This window comes from Scheffersomyces coipomensis (genome assembly GCF_036884675.1).
Source record: "Scheffersomyces coipomensis strain NRRL Y-17651 chromosome Unknown DFJ63scaffold_8, whole genome shotgun sequence".
NCBI lineage: Eukaryota > Fungi > Ascomycota > Pichiomycetes > Serinales > Debaryomycetaceae > Scheffersomyces > Scheffersomyces coipomensis.
This window is the reverse complement of record NW_027042899.1, coordinates 652,623-674,191: the sequence shown is the minus strand read 5'-3', so window position 1 is coordinate 674,191 and position 21,569 is coordinate 652,623. Positions and strand designations below refer to the sequence as shown.

Sequence of the window (21,569 nt, the reverse complement as noted above, 5' to 3'; positions counted from 1 at the left end):
TATATTATATTATCTGACGTCAGAATGTAACAATAGTGGTATAAATAATAGTGTTGCAAAGAAAAAAATAATTATCATATTGATAACCATAATAATAATAATAATAATAATATAATAATAATATAATAATTATAATAATCCTGCTAAGCACTCTATAATAGCAATCTATTTTATTCTTAGTGTACATATTTTGTGGTTGGTTCAGCACATTTAACCCTCAATACTTACAGCGGAATTATTCGCATTTCAACCTAAATGCAAATCCAAACTAATGCAGGTTAATATTATTAAAATATAGTATTATGCATCTGAAAGAGACCAATTTTAGTTGTTTTCTTCTTCTTCTTCTTCTTCTTCTCATTAATCTTGTTCTTCTCTATCTTATTCATCTTCTAATTCTTCGGCTCTTCGACAAGACGATCAAATCTACTACTATAATTATTTCTACTACAAGGCTTGGTTTTGTATACGTGGTTATATTTATATGTATGTATATTTCTTACTATGCTTGGTTTGATGGTAACCTCTATTAGTTACCTAATTTTTCAAATACAAACCCCAAATAAAATCCAACTGCTTCCTTTTCATCACCTTCAGCTCCATAATTTCCATCTGATCTTTTCATACCTTCAATTAAATTCTTATTTAACTTTTTAAAATAATTAGGAATTTCTTCATTGAAAATATCAATGAAATTCTTCTTATATTTTAATTCAAGTCCATAATCTTCACATATACTTCTCAATGTTTCAAATGGAACCACATATTCTGGAACATTATCAACCGCATCAATTAAATTATAAGTATATTTGTTACCAAATGGTGGTCTGAATACTCCATCTGCTGGTGGTTCCTTCTCAAATGTTACAGAATAAATTGAATTTCCAAACTTTTTCTTTTCATTTGATCCACCTTCTTCAGTAATATATTCTTTCCTTTGAATTTTCCCTCTTATAAAATCAGATGATGGAATGGTACCAATAAATGTACCCCCTGGTCTTAATGATTTGGAAATATTTGTTATTAATGTCCTAACCCTTTCTTCAGTTTCAAATGAATAATGTAATGAAAATTGAATAGAAACAGCATCAACTGGGAAGGTTTTATCTATAATACCAGGAAAGTTTGGCTCTAAAATTTCAGGAATTGTCTGACCAAAACAATCACCAGTTGCAAAACAAGCTTCAAAATTATACTTATTCTTATCTCTACCATGTAATTGTTTAAATTTTGCTCTCTTCTGATTGTATCTTGTAAATGCTTCTCGAACTGACATATCAGATATATCAATTCCTATATATTGTTCAATTTCAACAAATTCACATTTGTTTAAATCTCCCCCTTTACCACAACATAAATCAAGCAAGGTGAATAATTTACCCTTATCATTCTTATCTCTTCTAACATTGTTTCCGATTAACATATACTTGATAGCATTGTTGAAATTACGTAACTTATATATGGGTGAATTGGTTCTTGGTCCTTGATGCTTTGAATGAGCAGTTCTTTGGTTATAATGACTACGAACAATACTATTAATATCTCCAGTTTCTCGATTCCTAATATGACTTTCAAACGTTTGATAATTTTTAGATCTATGATGATCTGCAGATGGATTAGCAACCTCAATATTACTATATGGAGTCACATATGCTTGTCTCTTTGACTCACTTTCAGGAGAATCATCCCTCTGTCTTTTAGCAGGAATTGAACTGGTATCAGTTTTATATCTTGAATATCTTGAATCCGATGATTCATCAACTATGTGCTTTCTTCTAGCACCATATTTTTCATACTTATCCTCAGGTCTTTCACTTTTTAACCAACCAGGGGCACTCTTTTTCTCTTCATTATAAGCAGATGTTATTACTGGAGCCTTATCTTCTGCAGTTCTTCTGCTTAGACCTCGAGTAGACGCCGTTCTTTTTTGTCCATCTTCATTGGTAACCAGATACGATGGCAGCATCCGAGATGAACTAAGGCTATCACCCCTCTCTTGAGTAGACATTTCTCGTAGCAAAATTATACAGATTTGAATGTTTGATGGCTTTCAACTTCTACAAGATCTTTAAATTTTCATTTAGCTTAATTTTCTCCAACGCTCAAAAATATCATTACCACCACAAAAGTGCGATCATCTATCAAATTCTTAACTATAAACCTCTATAAACTTGATTTTGGTTGCAAACTCTCTCTAAATAAGGTTACTATAGGTTCTAAGAAGGTCTTCTTATTTGGAACAAGATGGGCCCCTTCATGTTCGAATGAAACCAAATTCGCTTCTTTATAAATACTTGAAAGAAATTTTGATCTAATGGGTGGAACAGTGTTATCTAACTTTCCATATACGCTTATTATTTTCGTATTCATATCAGATGGAGGTTGGAAATATTTAAGATAGTCTTTCTGAATCTCTACCTTTTGTTTGTATTCTTCTAAATCTTCAACCTCGTAATTAACGTTCCATCTATTTTCTCGGGTATTATTTTCTTTCAATATGGTAAATGCAAAACCCGATATCAAAAGTGCTACTTCAAATGGTGGGTGACCTGGTACAATTTCTTGAATACAGTTCGTAGTGATAGCTGCCATGGCTGCTCCTTGAGAAAATCCTATTATCGCATCATATGGTCCATTCTCTTTGATATATTTACCAATGTATTGTATTGCTTCGTCAAATCCAAGATATAATCCAGGATCTTGGTGATCCCACCAACTTCTGTTGGTTTCATTTTCAACTATGTAGTTCCATTTATCATTTTCCTCCTCCTCCGTCTGCCCCAACTTAAATGGTAATTGCTCTTTGTTTGGAATAATGTTTGGTGGACTTATATAATCTAACTCAAAGCCATACTTTTTGGTTAAAATCTTACGCAAACCTGAAGACTTCTCCGCAAGAACTCTTCCACTTTGCAAAAATCCAGGCAAGCACAATACTCTTTTAATAGAAGTAGAGCTCGTCATCATAGTAGTTGTAAACCAATTGAGTTGTAAATATGACCAGATAAACTTCTACAGTCTTTCAAATAATAGAATCTACGAAAAAATTATATTTTTTACTCACATGAGAATTGCCTATTTAGTCTATATTACCCATGGGGGTTTCTTCACCATGTTTTGTATTATCATCACTATCTGAATCCAATATCTCGTAAATGGTCGATGGCTGACCGTTTATCTTTTGCCTTTTCCTATTAGGCATCAAATCCTCAGATTCGGTGACTTTAGCGCTTTCGCTGTTAGTTGACTTCTGTTCCTCTGGCTTTTTAGTAAGAACGCTGTGAACGAAATCATTATAGATATTTGGCTTGTCCTTTAGTATGGTTTCGATCTCTCTTCGTAAATTCTTCAAAAGATCATTGGCAAACGGGAATATATCACGCTTAGCCAACTTTTTAATTTTACCACCCGGAGACTCAGTAGTATTTGTAACCTGTGAAGCTTGACCAATATCTAAATCTTTATGATAGTATAAATAAATCCTATTGAAAATCCCCACAATTGTATCATCTATAAGAGAAGTTGGACCAAACCCGTTATTGAATTTTTTCATATCGTTGATAGCGTGAAGGAAGCAGACATGAGGCTCCAATTTTGTTGGGAGACCATTAGCTTCTATTAAATCAAGTAATGATTTGGCATTAAGCATAAAAGTCTGATATGGTACTTGTAGAAAATTTTCAGTAAAGGCAAAACTCTCTCCTATGTCTAACAGGGCTCTGATTATCTTACAAATAGATGAGCATAAACTTTCCCATGTTGTATAAAGCAGAACCATAGTGGAGTTAGATCTCCGAAGTTTGGGCAACATCAGTATCAAGCTAATCAAGTCCAGCTTGTTTGCTAGTAATGTTATATAAAGTGACGAATATTGATATGTGTAGTAGAAATGTTTCCCAGGTCTTTCTTGTTCTGGTTTCCATATCAGCACCAATGTTTTACTTGTTGCCTTCAATGATATTATTGATGACATCTCCTCCACAGCATCTTCTACTTTATCAAACTCCTCAAACAAAATTTTAGCTATTCTGTAATTAGGCTTGTGATGCCAATTCTTCTTATCGTACGAATCCACTTTACGCAACGCATCAATAATAACGGAGTAGAACTCTATTTTCGATGTGGCACTAACATCTGACGATAACATAATAACCGGATTTTCTTGAAGAAACTTCAAAGATTCCTCAACTGACAATTCATCAGACTTCACATATTTATATATAAACGAACATATTATATAATGTGGTTCAATAATATGCTCAGACGACGAACTATATTCTTCAGCTAAAATACAAGCCATTTGGATATTTCTCAACACAACAGAGGGGTCTTTTTTAAGCTTTCTTTGGATTTTAGCTAAATAGTAGTAATTAGTCCAATCATCTCCTTTAGCCTTTATAGAAAGTTGAAAGCATTGCTGCATTATTTTTAAGCATAATCTCATAGGAATACTACTTTCTTTGTCAACGTTGATAAAAGCTGCTCCTGATGGCTTTCTGATAAATTTTGAGTTGACTTGTACTTTAAAAGCATGCATTGCCATTGGTTCCATACAAGCTGAATACAATTCTTTTCCAAATGATGACATTAAACTACCTAATATAGGCTTTATGGATTGCTCTGATTCTTTATTGGATGCATTAATGGCCATAAGATAACAAATAAGAGATTTTCGTTGCAAATTCGACGTCCCTATTTTACGATCCGCAACCGTTAATTTGTCAGATGTCCAAATTAGATCATCTTCTACCAAAAACCCAAACGCTTGACCTAGTAAAAACCAACTACCAATTCTATCAGTACCATATATCAAATCATTTTTCAATAGCATTATCACATTCTCCAACTCAACTATACGACTTTGCATGTTCTTTTTCCTAACCTTATAAGAACTGAAAATAAATAGGCCTTCCAAATAGTATAATCCATCTTGTATTATTTTTTTTGAATCAATTCTAGGCTCTGATACCCCCAAATTTATAAGTCCGTAAAATGCATCACGAACAAACCGTTGAGTTATTCTTGTGCTGTCAAGAAAATGATCTAAAGAAGCAAAATTTCTATGTAAAGTCTCGCAAGAGTCAAAATCTGGATCTCCAATAACTGAGTAAAATTCATCAACAAGTGCTTTCAATTCATGTTTTGGAACTTGAACAAGAGGGTTCCTAGTAAAACATAACGGAAGAACAAATTTAGCCAACTCTTTTGTCGAATTTGCGTCAAGATCCTCTTTAGAAGCCGTGTGGTGGTCTTTGGAGCTCATATGACCCACGTTATAGTGATATCGACAAAATATCAATTGTGAAAGCTCTGTTTCACAATCACTAAGCGAAGTAAGCAAGTCCTGTGCCATCTTCAAAAATAGACCCTCCGAGCTATCACATAGTCCCCTTATACCAATCTGATCATGTATAGTACTAATTAAGTTCCGGGTGTTAAGCTTAGTATCATAGTTTCGCATGTATAATACTAGAATAGAAGCTGACCTAACAAGAAGGTCCTTTAATTTCTGATAAGTGTTAGTCGATCTTGTTTTAATGGAAATTTTTAAAGTCGATATAATGGAAGCCTCCTCATGAAGACTGAACAGATAAATCATCTCAAATAATTTTGATAAACGTTCTAAGGCTTGCTTATTTTTTCTAGCTATAGGTAATTTCCAACTATTCTTACTCAAACTTGTTAAGAAAGACATTAATATTTCATTATAAAACCCAAGCATTCTAAATAACGTAGCAGTTCTCTCCTCAATCAGTTCAATTGATTCGTAATCTGAGCTTAGTAAAAATTTAAACATAAATTCTAATATCTTTTCGAATCCAAATTGAAAATTTTCAAGTTTGTCGTGGTTATTATAATACAGAAACAATATCTTCCATAGTTTTAATTTCATGTCTATTGGAGAATCATCAAGAAACCTTCTAATCAACGAGATGCTACCAACACGTTTGTTTCCAGGTCGATTAATCAATATTTCTTCCAACACAGATATAGTAGCACTGGAATCTGAGTTAGAATATAAAAGCTTTGAAAAAGTAGTTAATACAATGACATTAGTAATTAGTGATGTAACATTGTTCAAGTTTAATAACGGTATGCTATCAAAGTTTGGAAAACTAACAGAAAGGAGGGAATCGGACTGCTCGATCAAACTTTTAAGATCTTGTAACTCTCCCAATACGTAATTGCTATCGTCCAACAGCGATGTCAAGGCATTTTCCTTGAGAATTATGCTCCACTTAAATCGACATATAAGCAGTAAGCTATCATCGCCGTTAGTCTCAGTCTCTAATAAGTGATCAATATGTGTCTTCCATCGATTCAACTTATCCATTACCTTTACGAGTTCAAGGCTAATAGCGTTTATACTTGATTTGGTTGATCTCTTTTGATTCTGATTTATAGTCAGAATAATTTGATTTTTTAAGGAGATCAAATAGTCAACTAATACCTCAAAAATTCCCACACCAAACTGTAAGTCTATATTGTTATTTTCCAATATATAAGAATCCACTTGAAGGATCCACTCTCTTAATCTTATAAATAAATGATCACCATAATATGCATCAGTTATGTAAGTCAATAGTTGCTTAAGGATGCTAACTTTCAAGTCCATATAATGCCAGTCATCTTGATTGGACTTTAATATAAAGGTCCGTGCATTATCACACCCTTTAAATTCATCTATTTGAGAAACATTTGTTGAGCTTTTTTCCATTATTAGTCCTCCAAATGTTCCCAAGACATCCAACAACTTCAACTTATCATCATCAGTTCCTTTTGGTGAATCATCAGCCAAAAATGCCAGTGTATATTCTTTAGACCATTCATTTAGAGAAAGCACAAAATCTGAAATGTAACCACGAAGACCGTCAGTTTCAACGTAAATGTGTGTTACATCCTTCAATCTTGATATTCTCATTTTCTGGAAATACAAATTAAGATTATCGAAGAAAGCTTTTGTCTCAGCAAAGTGCTGTACATTAACTATTACTTCTGGTGAATCAACTGATACTGAGTCTCTGGCCAACCTTTTTGATGACCTCTGAATCGTGGTTTGCTTGAGTGTTGTTTCATCTTGTAGATCTTTCTCTTTTTCTTTTTCATTTTCCTTTTCGATATCATCCTTTATATCATCAGGAGTAGTTTTTGGGATCTCTTCCTCTATGACAGGTACAATAGTATCTTCCATATCAAGATCATTTGTAACATCAAAATTAATTCTTTCCATAGGATTGGTTGTTAAGAAATATGCTTCCAATGACTTAAGTTTGGTACGGTTTGTATCTCCAGCTTTGTTTTCATCTTGATTGTCTTTGACTTCGACATTTATTGAATCAATTAATGAAGACCAGCTTGAATTTGTTTTAGATCGAATTTTAAAAGAAGATAAATGTAAATTGTCAGCATTGTTTACTTGTTTTTGATAATCCAATCTCACTGATTCTAAGTAATGAAACTTGTTCTCGATTTTCTGGAAATAACTGATAGGATGTGTAGATGGAGTAAGTCCGAATAACGCTTTGTTGATTGTCTTCAATCGTTTAACAGGAATTAATCCATAAAATTCTTCACTCTCTTCGGAACCACTTATACTGTACTCTAAGGCGAACCGAGCAAGACGGTAATTTTTCATATACAAATAGATTTCAAACAAATACTGAGTTAGCAATTCATCACCATCTTGGTATAGCAAACATATTGAGAAATCATCCATCAAAGTATAGAACATTTCTTTGAATCGTTCTTTGACGTTGTCCTTTTTGCTTAACTTTTCAATTAATTCATGTCCGTCTTTCAATACTTTTAAATATAAGAACCCTCTGTTTCTAAATATCAAGTATCTTAAAGACTTCACGTTTGGAGATAAATAGGATAAATCATCGGCAGTAGATCCTCCTATTTGAATTCCTCGAATATAATCTTCTTCTTCTAAGTAATGATTTGATATAACGTCAAACTTGAAAAGTTCCTCATACTGCAAATATGCTTCCTCTAGTCTATTTTCCTTTTGCGATACCAATGCCTTTTGAAATAACTTAAAGGCTTGTTCAACCTGTAATTCTCTGGTATGCTCTTCTTCTAGATCCTTTTTGGAAGCCGGATCTTCTGTAGCATTCAAAGGAGAAAACGATGACATTGGCTGTAATTGACTTCTCTGGTATAATACTCTGTTGACAGTTGAACATCAAATTTATCTGTAAACAAAAACTATACTCTCTCTCGCACAAAACTTTACAGTGGTTGCAGACAATATAAATTATCATTTTATCTAATGCCATTAAATTAAATTATATTAAACTGTATATAAGACATCTATAAACGTCTATCTATGTTACACTATTATGTTGAACTATGATACATGATCTCTAGTAAGAGACACATTATTCGAGGATACGAATTTTTGACTATTATTTGCCTACACCTCTTCTGACTTCTTAGTTTCTAGGTCTTCAATAACTACAACATCATCCAGGGAATATTCTTCTTCAGACTTTTCGATAGTAGATTCATTTTCAAGGGCGAGTAATTTCTCTTCCTTTAAGATTCTTTTACCTATTCTTAAATACCACACAAGTTGACTTACTGCTATTCCAATTTCCATAGCCAAGACAATAGCATAAAGTACCATACTCATGACATCAAAAGTACCAACAACAATACTTAACATGGATAATAATGCTCCCATTGAATCCATGAATAAAAATATGAAATTAATACCCACGACACGTCCTTTACGCTTTGCCAATTCAAAGTATGGAGGAACTAATCCCGCTGCTAACAAAACAGATGCGATAATACCCATAATAAGCATTGGCCAGTGAATACCACGACGATAAAGTGGTCTTAACCATAGTATAAATCCAACTTCTAATGCAACCGAAATTATGACAAATGCAGAAATGTAAAGCCACAATCTCTTACGAGAAAGCTGAAATGGAGGATAATATAACGATTGTGCCCATGTAAAAGTACAGAAAAATGTGAATAATTGAGGTTGGATTCTTAATGGAATACTACCATCTGTACCTATAAAGTATATTGAAAATGGAACACCACTTGCTGCCCAAAGAAACAACATTAATGGAGGAAGACCCTCACAATTTTTGACCTTATAGTTTCTAATGATCTGGGGAACCAATTGAATACACCAAAATATTGTCCCAGCTGTCCCTAAGACATTCACAGCTATAGCATTATACATCTTGAACTAATGACCAGAAAGTTATGGTCGTATACATCAGATCATATATGAAGATCTAATTAAAGGATATTTATTAGTTTATATACTAAGAAAAAAAATTTTAATGTCTTCTTTAGTGCGGTGTCAAGCTTCCTAAAACAGTTATTCATTCCTCGCGCAGTCATAAAAATGCGCTGCCAATATTGAAAGAGGAAACGGAAAAAGAAATGATGCAATATATATTTGCTACAAAGTCAGCCTATAAACACAAATTTTGACCTCTAGCGATGTGGTGGCTCCAATAGCTTAATCTGACTCACTATAATCAAAATCAAAATTTTCAGCGGTATCAACCTCTATAATCGGATGAACATCGTCTCTGTTTGTAGCATTTGAATTGTCCCGGTTTGGAGCATACACTAGCTCTCCGCCTTCGTCTTCGGTAAAAAGTTCGTCAGGCAAATCGTCTTCGATCTCACTTTCCTCTTCCAGCTTTGCATCCACTTGAACAACTTGATTACTATTTGTCTCATCATCGAGTAGAAATCCACCCATACTATCTTCATCTTCAGTGCTGTCATTATCTTGATAAATATCTACAGACATATTATCTATAGAATGATCAACCTTATCCTCTTCACTTCTATTATTGTCTGCCACAATGTGCGTAATTTCTGGAATATTTTCTAAATTGTATGCAGCCGAAGACTTGGCTGCTTCCAAAGCATATTGTTCGTCTTCGTTCTCGTATTCGTCTTCGTCATCATTATCATACTCTTCTTCATAGGTTTCATATTCTTCCTCTTCCTCATCATCGTCTTCATCATCATCAACTTCATCGATATCATCAATTTCATCCACCTTCCCATGCATTTTGTCTAACCGTTGGGATATTCTTAGTCTTAAAAGGAAGAACTTCCAGTTATTAAGTGAGTTCATTTTAGCTTTTTCAACTAATTCATCTCTTTCATTTTCTGCTAGTTCTTCTAACGCTAACATCATTGCCTCCTTATAACCTTCATAAATAACAATTCCACCTTCCTTGACCTTAGGAACACCATGGACTTTTTTCTTTCCAGAGAAGTCGAATGCAACAATTGCTTTAGCGTAGTCTATATTTAAAAGCTTTGCAGCCTTTTCCATTATTGTGATAGGATAATCTGCCAAATTTGATAGTAAAACTCCATTCTCTGGCAACATACTGGGAACATAAACATCTATATTTCCGTAAGCATTCTTGGGGACAGTTCCATTTTCTATCCTGGGTGGGTTGTATAATTGAGTTTGGAATTCGCAATATAAACGTACCTCGTTTTCATCATCTGGCAATTTGGGATTTTGTCTAATTCTCATAGGCTGTTCTCCAACTCGAAGAATTCTACCTCTCATATACCAGGCACGAGACGATTTTAGTTGATGCACGTTAGATCTTTTGTAAACGGGCTGAGAGCTATTTCCACGCCCTGTTCTGAATGATCCACACTCTTCTTTTGGGTAAAGTATTTCATTCTTTCTTAGTTGTGATTCTAAAACATAAGTCGGGTGGTTCTTGAAGTCAGATAAATTGTTAGGCATTCCTTCAGCTAAATCTCGATTATGGAATTCTTTAAGCTCCAAAATATCCAATTTACTTAAATTTCTCCTTATCATACTAGACAGACATCGTAGTATCTTGTCATACCAATGCTTTTCACTGTCAGAAACTGCACCGATTCTCTTTTTTGAGGTTTTTGCATTCAAAAGTTTGCTATATCGACGTGTGACATCTCTCACACCTCCAAGTCTATCAAATGCTATCACATAAGTTAATTGATTTCTTGTATCTGTTAGTGGAGGTTCAAACTTTGACTTTGACCTAAGCAGTACATATTCTAGTATTTGATTTACAACCGGATCAATACTAACCCATTTTTGAGAATATTTATTCCACACCTCAACCCAAAATATAGGAAAACTCGAATCAATAAAACGGGCCTCAGACTTGTTCAGTGGCGTAATGCTTTTAAAATTAGATCTATTGTGAAACAAGAGTCTGGATTTGCTGTTATGACTACCCTGTATACGCGTGTTGCTTGTTGATTTCGCGTCTTTATTATCCTTTTGGATGTTTTCTTCATCTGCGGTGGCCTTCGCTGGAGAGTACGAGATATTAGTAAAATCTGGAGGTTGTAACGAAAATATCAATCTAGCATTAAGGCCAATTGATCTCAATAAAGAAACAAATCCTTGGGCACCAATATCTCTAGAACCTCTATAATTTTTAACCAATCTTTTAAACTTCGCAAAGCTAACACTTTCGGTATTTGGTTGGCTCAAAGAAAGTTCATCCCACTCTTTCCTTATTAAACCTTGCGAGATAGTTCTAAACTTGCTGGAGTATATTTTTAAGATCTTTTGAAGTGCATCTAGAAATCTTCTGGATTTCACCAAATCATTATCAGGATAAGCATCTTGATCTATAAGAGTTAAGACTGTACTGGGTATTAACTTCTTTAGTTCTTGACCTGTACTATAATCGTTTAACCACCTATTCCGAAGAGCCCCGTGAATAATCTGTAGCAATATAGATTGTTTATGTATTTGTTTCCTGTATTCTCGTTCTGCTTTGGATATGAAGATGACTCTTTTAACAGGACTCTTCTCATTTTGAATTGGGTTCAATGTGATTTTTAACGGCTCCTTCTCGTCGGGTTCGCTCGCTATCTCGGTAGTCAAATTCAAAGCAACGTCTTCGAAGTCATCAGAGTCTGATTCTGGTTCCGCTGAGGGTGTACTATCTTGAATCTCGATAACCTCAGGACTATTCAATCTCCTTCGTTTCTTTATTTGGGTATCTAAGTCATTTTTTATAGCATCTCTTATCAATTCTTTGTATGGTAATCCAGGATAGTCAGTCATAAATGGCTATATACCTCGTCTGTTCATTTACCAAATGCGTTATCAGACGCATCAAAAAATTTGACTATTTTTATTTTGAAAAATATTTGAATGAATTGTTAGGTTAAGTGAACTAACATGGGAAAACGATAATATTATGAATAAGCAAATACGAATACATGGGGAAATAAGTCTACGACGATTTCATTTGTCATCTTCTTATAAATCATTCTATAAATTGCATCAAACTTTGATTGAACAAAAGTCTCTGGATAAAGTGCATCGTTCTTTTTACAATTCTTTACTAAAAGAAAAGAAGAAATACAACAAATCAGATATAAAGATACAACCTACAATTCGTCATCTACTATTTCAACTTCAGAGGGAGGTCGAGGGAAATCATGAGGATATTATTTTGAATTCTAAATTTGTTCCCTTGAAAAGGAATATGTTATTGGAAATATATGTGTATCATATTATACTATCAGTCTACTACTTGTACAATGATACCAAGATTAACAAACAGCATATCGAAATAATCACGAGAGCACAAATCGAGAACATGAATGAGTTAACTGTTAAGCATTCAATGAACGATATATCTTTTGTGGGGGATATCAAAAGCAGTTGTTTACAGCTACTTGATCCTGATCATCAGGATAACTTACCTCAGCCATTAGTGGAAGGTGTCAGAAGATTCTTAGACATTTCCAAAGGAAAATATAGCATTAACGATCTTAAAAAGTGGATTCATTCCTTGACTGCTGGTTCTGTTAGACAAAGTTGTATGTTATTAGAGGGATTACAGGGAATTCCAGCATTTGTTTTGACAGATATTTTGTTAAGATCACCTATGTCAAAACAAGATTTCCACTTACAGCAAGATATTTGGTTTGAATACTTTGATGAAATAATGGAAGCAGGTATTGAAAAGACTTCCTATTTAAAACTATGTTTTAAAAATTTAGTTTCATATTGTATTATATATGACATTCAATTTTTACCACAATTGATAAACAGAACAATTGAAAGGCTCGAACGTCCAAACAAAAGTTATGCAAATGTACTATTGAATAGAGTTTTTGTGGAAGAATTAATCTGGCACTCGTCATTTTGCCTTCTAAAAAGCTTTGCACATCAAGATGCTTCAAGTGTGATATCGTGTCATGAAATGTTGATAAAATTTCTATCCAGGCAGAATGAGAATGTCATCGAACAATTAGACCTTAAAGCATACATGGGAATAGTTATTACAATTGGTTTCAAATCTACCGATGTTGCTGATCGACTCTTTGCTGTTGGTGAAGGGAGATTTCACAAGACTCATGCTGATTATTCTCACAAACATATCGTCTCCTATAATCTAGCGAAGATATTTCTATCCAAGACGCCAGAGGAACTTGTCAAGAATTTTAACTCAACATCGGATTCAAGTCTGTTTTCAGATAGTCTATGGTTGGTTTTCTTGTTGAAATTGAAATCTTTCAACTTGTTAACTGCTATGAGATCCAAAAAGGTACTTGTTGAGATCCTAAAAAGGAAAGATACATTAGTAATAACTAAGGATCTAATTTCCGTTCTAATAGAACCGATAAATGGACTTGATCATTTTAATGAATTTGTGAACTTAATAGCCGCTTGTGATGAAAAGCTTTTTCTATCTTTGAAAGGACTTTTGCTACCGAGATATTTAAAGATATTGTATAAGAACTATAGATCAAACGGTGTAAAATTACAGAAGTTTCCTTGGGATGATAGAAATCCACTGGAATTCAGTGTCATAGAATATGCTAGGCTTCTTTTTCGTGACTGTATCAACAACAAATCAGTTAGCACCATATCTATAATGTTGCAAGGTGAGGCAATTGTGAATCCAACAGGTGTTTATGAGCTTTATAAAAGTGAATTGATACTGAAAGATGTTCCTCCTAATGATGGGTGCATTCTAGCTCTTATTAGTGCTTCTACTAAGACTGCGAACGGTCAAATTATTTGGGGAGATTTATATGCTCCTCAAGTTGCAATTGCAGAATTTAAGCGAGTAGTGAAAGATGTTTATAAGTCACAAATACTTTGGAGACGGTATATTCGAATGTTAGCTAAATTTGATTATGTTCATGAATTAGCAGGAATTATCCAGTTTTGGGAAAAATTAAAATTCAGACCTGATCAAGTTACATTGTTGCTTCTATTATCTTCACTACCAAAAGAGTACTCACAAAGGTATATAGATCATTTTAAACTTATCAATGGGAGTGAAAATACTGTTAACAAACTGGAAAATATTTCAGATTCTCTGAGCTGGGACTGGCCAACTTCTACAGAATTAAGCCAATTTAAACTAAAGAATAAAATAGAATAACAAATTGTAAATATGTATTATTTGTTGTATATAGATTTGTAATATATAGAGGTATTAAATTAGTAGTTCGCTCTACTAAATTATTTTTATTATAAAGATCCCATTCTGGTAGGTTTTTTGCATCCTCTATATTTTGACCAATCAAATTTCAATTTGTGCGCTCCGAAATCTCTCCATGAATTTTTCAAAAGATCAAAAAAAATTAAAAATGAAATATACCCCAGAATTTAACACTTTTTGAAGATAGACTCTACAAGATGTTACGTTTTTCATCTAGATCAGCATCCGTCGCTAAGGGTAACCTTAGAACCTTTTCAACTACAGCATCATTGCTCAAAGCCACCAGGATCGAATCCGATGCATTTGGTGAAATCGAAGTTGATGCTTCCAAATACTATGGTGCTCAAACTGCCAGATCTAAGCATAACTTTAAGATTGGTGGTCCAGCAGCCCGTATGCCTATTCCTATAGTCAGATCATTTGGTATTTTAAAAAAAGCAGCTGCAATTGTTAACGAAAGCGTGGGTGCTTTAGATCCAAAAATATCTACTGCTATCCAACAAGCTGCCACTGAAGTCTCAGAAGGTAAGTTAGATGATCATTTCCCATTAGTCATCTTTCAAACTGGTTCAGGTACTCAATCAAATATGAATGCTAATGAAGTTATCTCTAACAGAGCCATTGAAATCTTAGGTGGTGAATTAGGTTCTAAAAAGCCTGTTCATCCAAATGATCATTGTAATATGTCACAATCTTCCAACGATACTTTCCCAACCGTTATGCATATTGCTGCTGTTACTGAAATCAGTGGTTCATTGATTCCAGAGCTCACTAAGTTACGTGATTCATTACAAGCTAAATCTGATGAATTTAAAGATATTATCAAGATCGGTAGAACACATTTACAAGATGCTACTCCTCTTACTTTGGGTCAAGAATTCTCTGGTTATGTACAACAATTAACCAATGGTATTGAAAGAGTTGAAAAGTCATTACCAAACTTATTATTTTTGGCTCAAGGTGGTACTGCTGTTGGTACTGGTTTAAATACTAGAAAGGGTTTTGATGTCAAAATTGCTGAACAAGTTTCAGCCTTAACTGGATTGCCATTTAAGACTGCTCCAAATAAGTTTGAAGCTTTAGCTGCTCATGACGCCATTGTTGAAGCATCAGGGGCCTTAAATACCGTTGCTGTGTCTTTATTTAAGATTGCTAACGACATCAGATATTTGGGTTCCGGTCCAAGATGTGGTTACGGTGAATTATCTTTACCTGAAAACGAACCTGGTTCTTCTATTATGCCTGGTAAGGTTAATCCTACCCAAAATGAAGCATTGACCATGGTGGCTACTCAAGTTTTTGGTAATCATTCAGCAATTACCTTTGCTGGTGCCTCTGGTCAATTTGAATTGAACGTTTTCAAACCAGTTATGATTGCTAACTTGTTATCGTCTATTAGATTAATTGCCGATGGTTCTGCATCTTTCAGAGTTCATTGTGTTGATGGTATCCAAGCTAATGTAGAAAAAATCGAAAAAACCTTACATGAATCTTTGATGTTGGTCACTGCTTTAAATCCAAAGATTGGTTACGATGCCGCTTCTAAAACAGCAAAGAACGCTCATAAGAAAGGATTAACCTTGAAAGAATCTGCACTTGAATTAGGTGTCCTTTCTGAAGCTGAATTCGATGAATGGGTTCGCCCAGAAAAAATGATTGGTCCAAAGGATTAAGTGTTTAGTCTAGTTAAATAATTAGAAAATATTTATTAAAGTAGACTCAATAAACGTATACTCATCTAATTGTGTGCTCAGAAAAAGTGAGAAAAATTTAAGAAATGATACGCAAAGATGAAGATTCTGATTTCAGCACTTGTTGTAATCAGATTACATCTGTAGACAGGATGTTGACTCATGATAAGAAGGAGAGGAAGATTCCGATATCAAGTGGGAGTGGTAAGGGTCTAACCAAAGGTATCGTCAAATCTAATGCTGGAATCAATAGAGGTACACCTTCAAAGATGGTCAACACAAATGCATCGGTTGGTGGTTCTCGAACGAATACAACTACAACATCTACTACTACAAAGCCTACATCTGTAAAGAAGTTCAAGTTTAATGAATTGATGAAAAAAGCATCCAAGGTTGATCAAACCAAACTTTCTATTAATTTCAGTCTGCGATCAAAATCACCAGAAACAACAAGCACACAGAACAGGGTTTTAGCTTCTCAAAAAAGACCAAATACTGACTATAAATCCTCAGTCCCTAATGTTAAGGTGAATAACAATCAAATCAGACCGCCGATAACTTCAAAATTCCTCAATAATAATTCCTCAACTACTCAAAAAGAACCTGTTAAATTAAATAAGCTTCCTAATCGAGAAATTAAAACATCCGCTTCTCTCAAATCCAAATCTGCTTTGGTAAGTCCTATTCAGAATAAGTCACGACATATTCAGAAGACGTCTGAACAAATATCTCGTACAGTTCCATACATAGAAAAGGGTGAGAAACGAAAAGAACTAAGTTCAAGCAGGATTTTGAATAAGAAAGATCATAAGAAGGTGCCCGTAAGTCAGAAATCGGTCAAAAGTTCCAAGATAGTGGAAAGAGATCCAGTGGCCAAAAAATCATCCATCCCATTTAGAGGTCCGTCAGCCAAGTTGCAAGAAAATTTAAACAAGCGCCAGAAAGTTGGTGGAAACAATAATAGATTAGTTAAATCTTCAAGAACAGCTCTGCATAATAGTGATGACGATGACGATGATATGAGCTCTTTTATTGCATCGGATGAGGAAGAAGAAGAAGGAAGAGATTTAGGTTATAATAGAGATGAAATTTGGGCCATATTTAATAAAGGGAATAAGAGAAGCTATAATCGTCAAGTATATTCTGATTCTGATTCTGATTCTGATATGGAGGCTACGGGAGCCGACATATTAGAGGAAGAAAACAGGTCGAGAAGGACAGCTGAACTCGAAGATAAACGGGAATTGGAACAAGAAAAGCGATTATCTGCCATGAAAAAAGCTAGGAAAGCAAAATAGATCAATTCATCTTTAAAATTTACTGTATTTTTCACTAGTCGATTTGTAATAAATAATTTGTTTATCGATTACTTCTATTTTAATCCTTCAAATTTAACTTTATATTAGTTCGTCGTTTTGAACTGTAGATGTTAAGTAATTCATACCAGGTGAACAACTTTAACAAGTTTCTGCAAAAATGCAAAAAAAAATAGCGACCTCGGTGAGGATTGAACTCACGATCTTGAGATTAACAGTCTCACGCCTTAGCCAGCTTGGCCACGAAGCCGTATTCACAAATTTTTAAATTTGTTTGTTCCTCATAAATTATATTTATCACGTGAAGTTGATCAAGTGATCAAAAAATGATTATTTGTTGGTGCTACCATCAGTTCTAGATTTCAAAAAAGAGAGAATCAGTCTACAGACAAGGTGCTTTATATTATTAATCTATTTTGTTAAGATTTACTATTAGACAATCTGATTTACTTGGAATAATCATCCTCAGAACTCATGTAATAAATTGAATACTTCGTCTTTAAGTTTACAATATATTCCAGCCAAGCGAGCTCTGCAGCGGGTGGTAGTATGCATTGAAGTGTGTCAATTGAACGAGCAAGCCTCTTGCTTGATTTAGTCACAGCTTTCATTCTTTCTTGGTGATTTTCCGTTTCTTGTGAAGATGCCTTGTCAGACAACTTTTTATCTAACAGCTTTTTCAAACTACCGATAATACTGATTAGGATTTCTCCATCACCAGACAAGATAATATCCACAAATTCTTGCTCGTGATTATTAAGAAAATTAATGATATTAATGCAAGCCAAAACTATAATATCTACCTGTTCATCCTTTAAACCTTTGTTTACTATATTGATTCCAATCTCATACAAACTAATATTATACTGAGTTAAAGTTTCATTAGCAAATGATAACAATGCGTATAAAAATTCGTAAGTCAACTTTCTAATTTCTAACCCTTCGTCAAGGATGTATTTAGATGGACCCATCAGAATAATTTTTTTAAACTTTTCTTCTGCACTCAACTGTTTATACAATTGTGGAAGAATTAGGGATTGTAGATGACATAAGACTATGGAGGGAATAGTATGTAAGGCCGTCAAAAAATTTCCAATAACTAGCTGTCTTATATCAATGCTTAGTAAGTCTGTCCAATAAGCTGAAATTCTAATCAATTTTTCTAATATGGAAAGAGATTCTTCCGAATTATCAAGCTTGTTTATTAACTGCTTCAATACAACTGAAATAGTATAAATCTCTGTGAAATTGAACTCTGAAATGGTATTATCTCCATATTTTTCTAAAATGGAATATACCAATACATTATGTTGAACTACTATATCTCCTAACAAGTCACCAATAGACCTCAATTGTAAACACACAGAGTGATCAAAGGGTAATTTTTTAGTTTCCAGCCATACCTTTTTCCAAATCAGTTCTAACTGTTCCTTGGTGCAATCCGGTAAAATTAATCTAAAGGAAGTGATAAGGAAAATGCTGTTTTTTGAATCAGTAGCAGAAAAGTTTTCCAACAAGATATCAAGTCCTTCAGTTATATTTTTTAAAGTGAAATTTCCAATGGCAACAGCAATAGCTTCTTTCGTTGCTTCATCGTTCACATTATTCAATAATTTGAAGAAATCTAAGGCACTTATGTTTTTGAAGGGAATATATTTCCCTACATAACCCAAAAACTGAATGCTGAACAAGAAACTATCAGCTTGCTGCAAAAATAATTGTTCTGCTTTTTCTATCTCATTATTTAACTGAGCACCAACACAAACAATTGCCAAAGCTTTTGATGACAGTTCCAAATTAAAATTGAGATGTTGAGAGAGATCAAAAAACAAATCAGATTGTGCTCTTGAAACATTTCCGATAAATTCAAAAAAGGAATTATCATCTATTTTGATAGTACCTGAATTGACCAAACTTATAGAAAACTCTATGATTTCTTGAAGATACTTAGGTGACATTCTACCTTGTACAAAAATTAAATTTAAAACTGCAAAGATACGGCCAATATCGTTTTCACCCTTTCGTCTTAAAATGACGTCTATTATGTCATCAGTCAGTAGAGTCGTCTTTGGAATCACCAAATATGCCAAATCTAAAGCTAAAATGTAAGTACTTTCATCACCTTTGCTAATCAATCTTGACAACTCTGATAATGAAATGGCTCCACTTATGGTTGATTCTGATGAATAAATTACAAGTAAAGCTTCTAGTGAGGTCTTGGAAAGAATCTCATTACTTAAACAGTTCCATAAGACATCCACAATTTCGACATCGTTTTTTACAATGGTAGTAGCAAGGACTGCAACAACATCGATACAATTTTGAATAAAATCACTACTATATGTTCTGGCATTGGAAACTTTGGACAATAATGCTACTTTCAATTCCACAACCAAATCATTGCAAATAAATATGCTATTTGGATTCTTTAAGAGCTTTTTTAATGTTCTCATAATTTCAGTCAATACAGAAATTCCTTTTTCGTCAAGAGCAGAAATTAAATCATTCGCCATAAAGTCAACTGTGCTATTAGACAAAGCACCTTCTCTAACGTAAGTATCAAGCACACTATTATAAAATGACAAATATTCTGATGCTCCTCTCGAATTTATGGTTAAGCTTTTAAAGCTACTAAATGTATCAGAGATTATGGTACCATCTTGAAAACGGTTCATCTCCTTTATTAATGCAAAAAGTGTGGGAAATTGACCAATCTTGCTTTTGATCTGAAGAATACCAGACACCCGCAGCTTAATATACGTAAATCTTTCATCATCTGATGTACTAAATGTACTAGCAATGCTGATGAACGTTTTTAAGGCTTCATTTGACACCAAATCATTTGTATCATCCACAGGAATTTTAGACACTAAGGACTGGCTTAGTTTTGGAAAAAATAAAGAAGATTCGGATATACAAAGTTGTAAGATCTCACAAGACTTTAATCTTAATTTCCACAGATTATCGTCATCACCGAAATTATCTTCTATTTCTTCTTCATCCTCAAAGTCGATATCATCATCTGAATCAATAAATGTGTCAAGATCATCTCTCTGAAGTGGATTGAAACTTAAGAAATGGAATATTATATCAAAAACTTTGTCATAAAATGGAGTCAAAATATCCAACATGTCAGCTAATAATGTCAACGACTGTTCCCTAATTATGTTTAATTCTACCAAGGAGTCATAGTCAAAATCATCAAGATCAATGGAAGACTGATTTATATCCAATGCTTGTACAACTTCACCAAATACATCTTGAACTAATTTATCGTTAACGCTAACCTTATTCTTGAATGCAATTGAATAAAGTTGAAATTTGACTAAAACATCTGAGACTCGCTGAATAAGTGTTAAAATCTTGGTTTTGATATCTGAATCTTTCACATACTTAAAAAGGTATTCAAATGACGCAATTGACCTCTTACTGATAATACCTTTATGGTTTACAATCAAATCTAATAAGTAAACCAATAGATTGTATATCTCATCTTTGACCAATACGTATGATAGATTCTTTGTCAAATCCGCCAATATTTCCACCACATCAATTGTTACAGAAAGCTCTTTAGTTTTAGGAAGAACAAACTCCATAATTTTTCTGCATACATCTTTCTTATCTAATAAAATTGGAGAATTTAATAAGGACTTTAAAGTCATAGTTGGAATTGAGGTTGTAAAACTTTTGAGACCTCGCGTACTATCACTTTGATCAATAACAGCCAATGAGAATAAGCCTTGTACCATTTTTATCAAAGCTTTATCACTGATGAATCCGATTATTGGTTCAAAAGACTTAACCGCCAGATTCTGCACGTAAGAATTTTCATCTTTTAATAATCGAAATAAGACGGGTATGAAAGCTTCAATCGCTTGATTAGGTGTATTAGCCTTCTCTGCTGGCAATCCCTTTCTGAAATCTTCAAGGGCCATGAACCGCAAATCTGGATCAACGTCGAGTGACTTGTCCTTCAATGCATTGATATTAAACGTCAGCATCTTGATTGATAGACAATGGCAAAAAGGTTATTACTATTGATCTTGCGATTCAAAATTATTTAAATATTGACATTTCTA

General features: G+C 33.8%; 9 protein-coding genes and 1 non-coding gene across 10 annotated transcripts; 3 read left to right on the top strand and 7 right to left on the bottom strand. All coding sequences in view use genetic code 12, as the record gives it.

The window, feature by feature from the left end:
- Positions 1–529: 529 nt before the first annotated feature.
- ABD1 (mRNA (guanine-N7)-methyltransferase) lies at positions 530–1,966 on the bottom strand (the record flags this gene model as incomplete). The annotated part of the gene is made up of 1 exon (XM_064905330.1): positions 530–1,966. One exon carries the CDS (start codon positions 1,964–1,966, stop codon positions 530–532), a length of 1,437 nt encoding a protein of 478 aa, XP_064759852.1.
- Positions 1,967–2,163: 197 nt separating this feature from the next.
- DFJ63DRAFT_315759 (putative serine hydrolase) lies at positions 2,164–2,967 on the bottom strand (the record flags this gene model as incomplete). The annotated part of the gene is made up of 1 exon (XM_064906608.1): positions 2,164–2,967. One exon carries the CDS (start codon positions 2,965–2,967, stop codon positions 2,164–2,166), a length of 804 nt encoding a protein of 267 aa, XP_064759851.1.
- Positions 2,968–3,079: 112 nt separating this feature from the next.
- Positions 3,080–7,732, bottom strand: DFJ63DRAFT_290729 (uncharacterized protein; the record flags this gene model as incomplete). The annotated part of the gene is made up of 1 exon (XM_064905335.1): positions 3,080–7,732. The coding sequence occupies one exon, from the start codon at positions 7,730–7,732 to the stop codon at positions 3,080–3,082; it is 4,653 nt and encodes a 1,550-aa protein (XP_064759850.1).
- A 535-nt stretch (positions 7,733–8,267) lies between these two features.
- Positions 8,268–9,348, bottom strand: DFJ63DRAFT_254589 (uncharacterized protein). Its single transcript, XM_064904460.1, has one exon. The coding sequence runs from the start codon at positions 9,203–9,205 to the stop codon at positions 8,420–8,422; it is 786 nt and encodes a 261-aa protein (XP_064759849.1). The 5' UTR covers positions 9,206–9,348; the 3' UTR covers positions 8,268–8,419.
- On the bottom strand, positions 9,348–12,164 carry DFJ63DRAFT_254578 (uncharacterized protein). The gene has a single exon (XM_064904459.1). It carries the CDS (start codon positions 12,080–12,082, stop codon positions 9,491–9,493), a length of 2,592 nt encoding a protein of 863 aa, XP_064759848.1. The 5' UTR covers positions 12,083–12,164; the 3' UTR covers positions 9,348–9,490.
- DFJ63DRAFT_332064 (uncharacterized protein) lies at positions 12,116–14,640 on the top strand. The gene has a single exon (XM_064907665.1). The coding sequence runs from the start codon at positions 12,219–12,221 to the stop codon at positions 14,421–14,423; it is 2,205 nt and encodes a 734-aa protein (XP_064759847.1). The 5' UTR covers positions 12,116–12,218; the 3' UTR covers positions 14,424–14,640.
- Position 14,641: 1 nt separating this feature from the next.
- Positions 14,642–16,239, top strand: FUM12 (Fum12p). The gene has a single exon (XM_064907298.1). It carries the CDS (start codon positions 14,681–14,683, stop codon positions 16,154–16,156), a length of 1,476 nt encoding a protein of 491 aa, XP_064759846.1. The 5' UTR covers positions 14,642–14,680; the 3' UTR covers positions 16,157–16,239.
- Positions 16,240–16,326: 87 nt separating this feature from the next.
- Positions 16,327–17,472, top strand: DFJ63DRAFT_337838 (uncharacterized protein; the record flags this gene model as incomplete). The annotated part of the gene is made up of 1 exon (XM_064908609.1): positions 16,327–17,472. One exon carries the CDS (start codon positions 16,327–16,329, stop codon positions 17,470–17,472), a length of 1,146 nt encoding a protein of 381 aa, XP_064759845.1.
- A 194-nt stretch (positions 17,473–17,666) lies between these two features.
- DFJ63DRAFT_t125 lies at positions 17,667–17,740 on the bottom strand. The gene has a single exon. It is a non-coding gene; the product is annotated as a tRNA-Asn (tRNA).
- Positions 17,741–17,936: 196 nt separating this feature from the next.
- On the bottom strand, positions 17,937–21,491 carry TIP120 (Tip120p; the record flags this gene model as incomplete). The annotated part of the gene is made up of 1 exon (XM_064906607.1): positions 17,937–21,491. The coding sequence occupies one exon, from the start codon at positions 21,489–21,491 to the stop codon at positions 17,937–17,939; it is 3,555 nt and encodes a 1,184-aa protein (XP_064759844.1).
- Between the last annotated feature and the right edge of the window lie 78 nt (positions 21,492–21,569).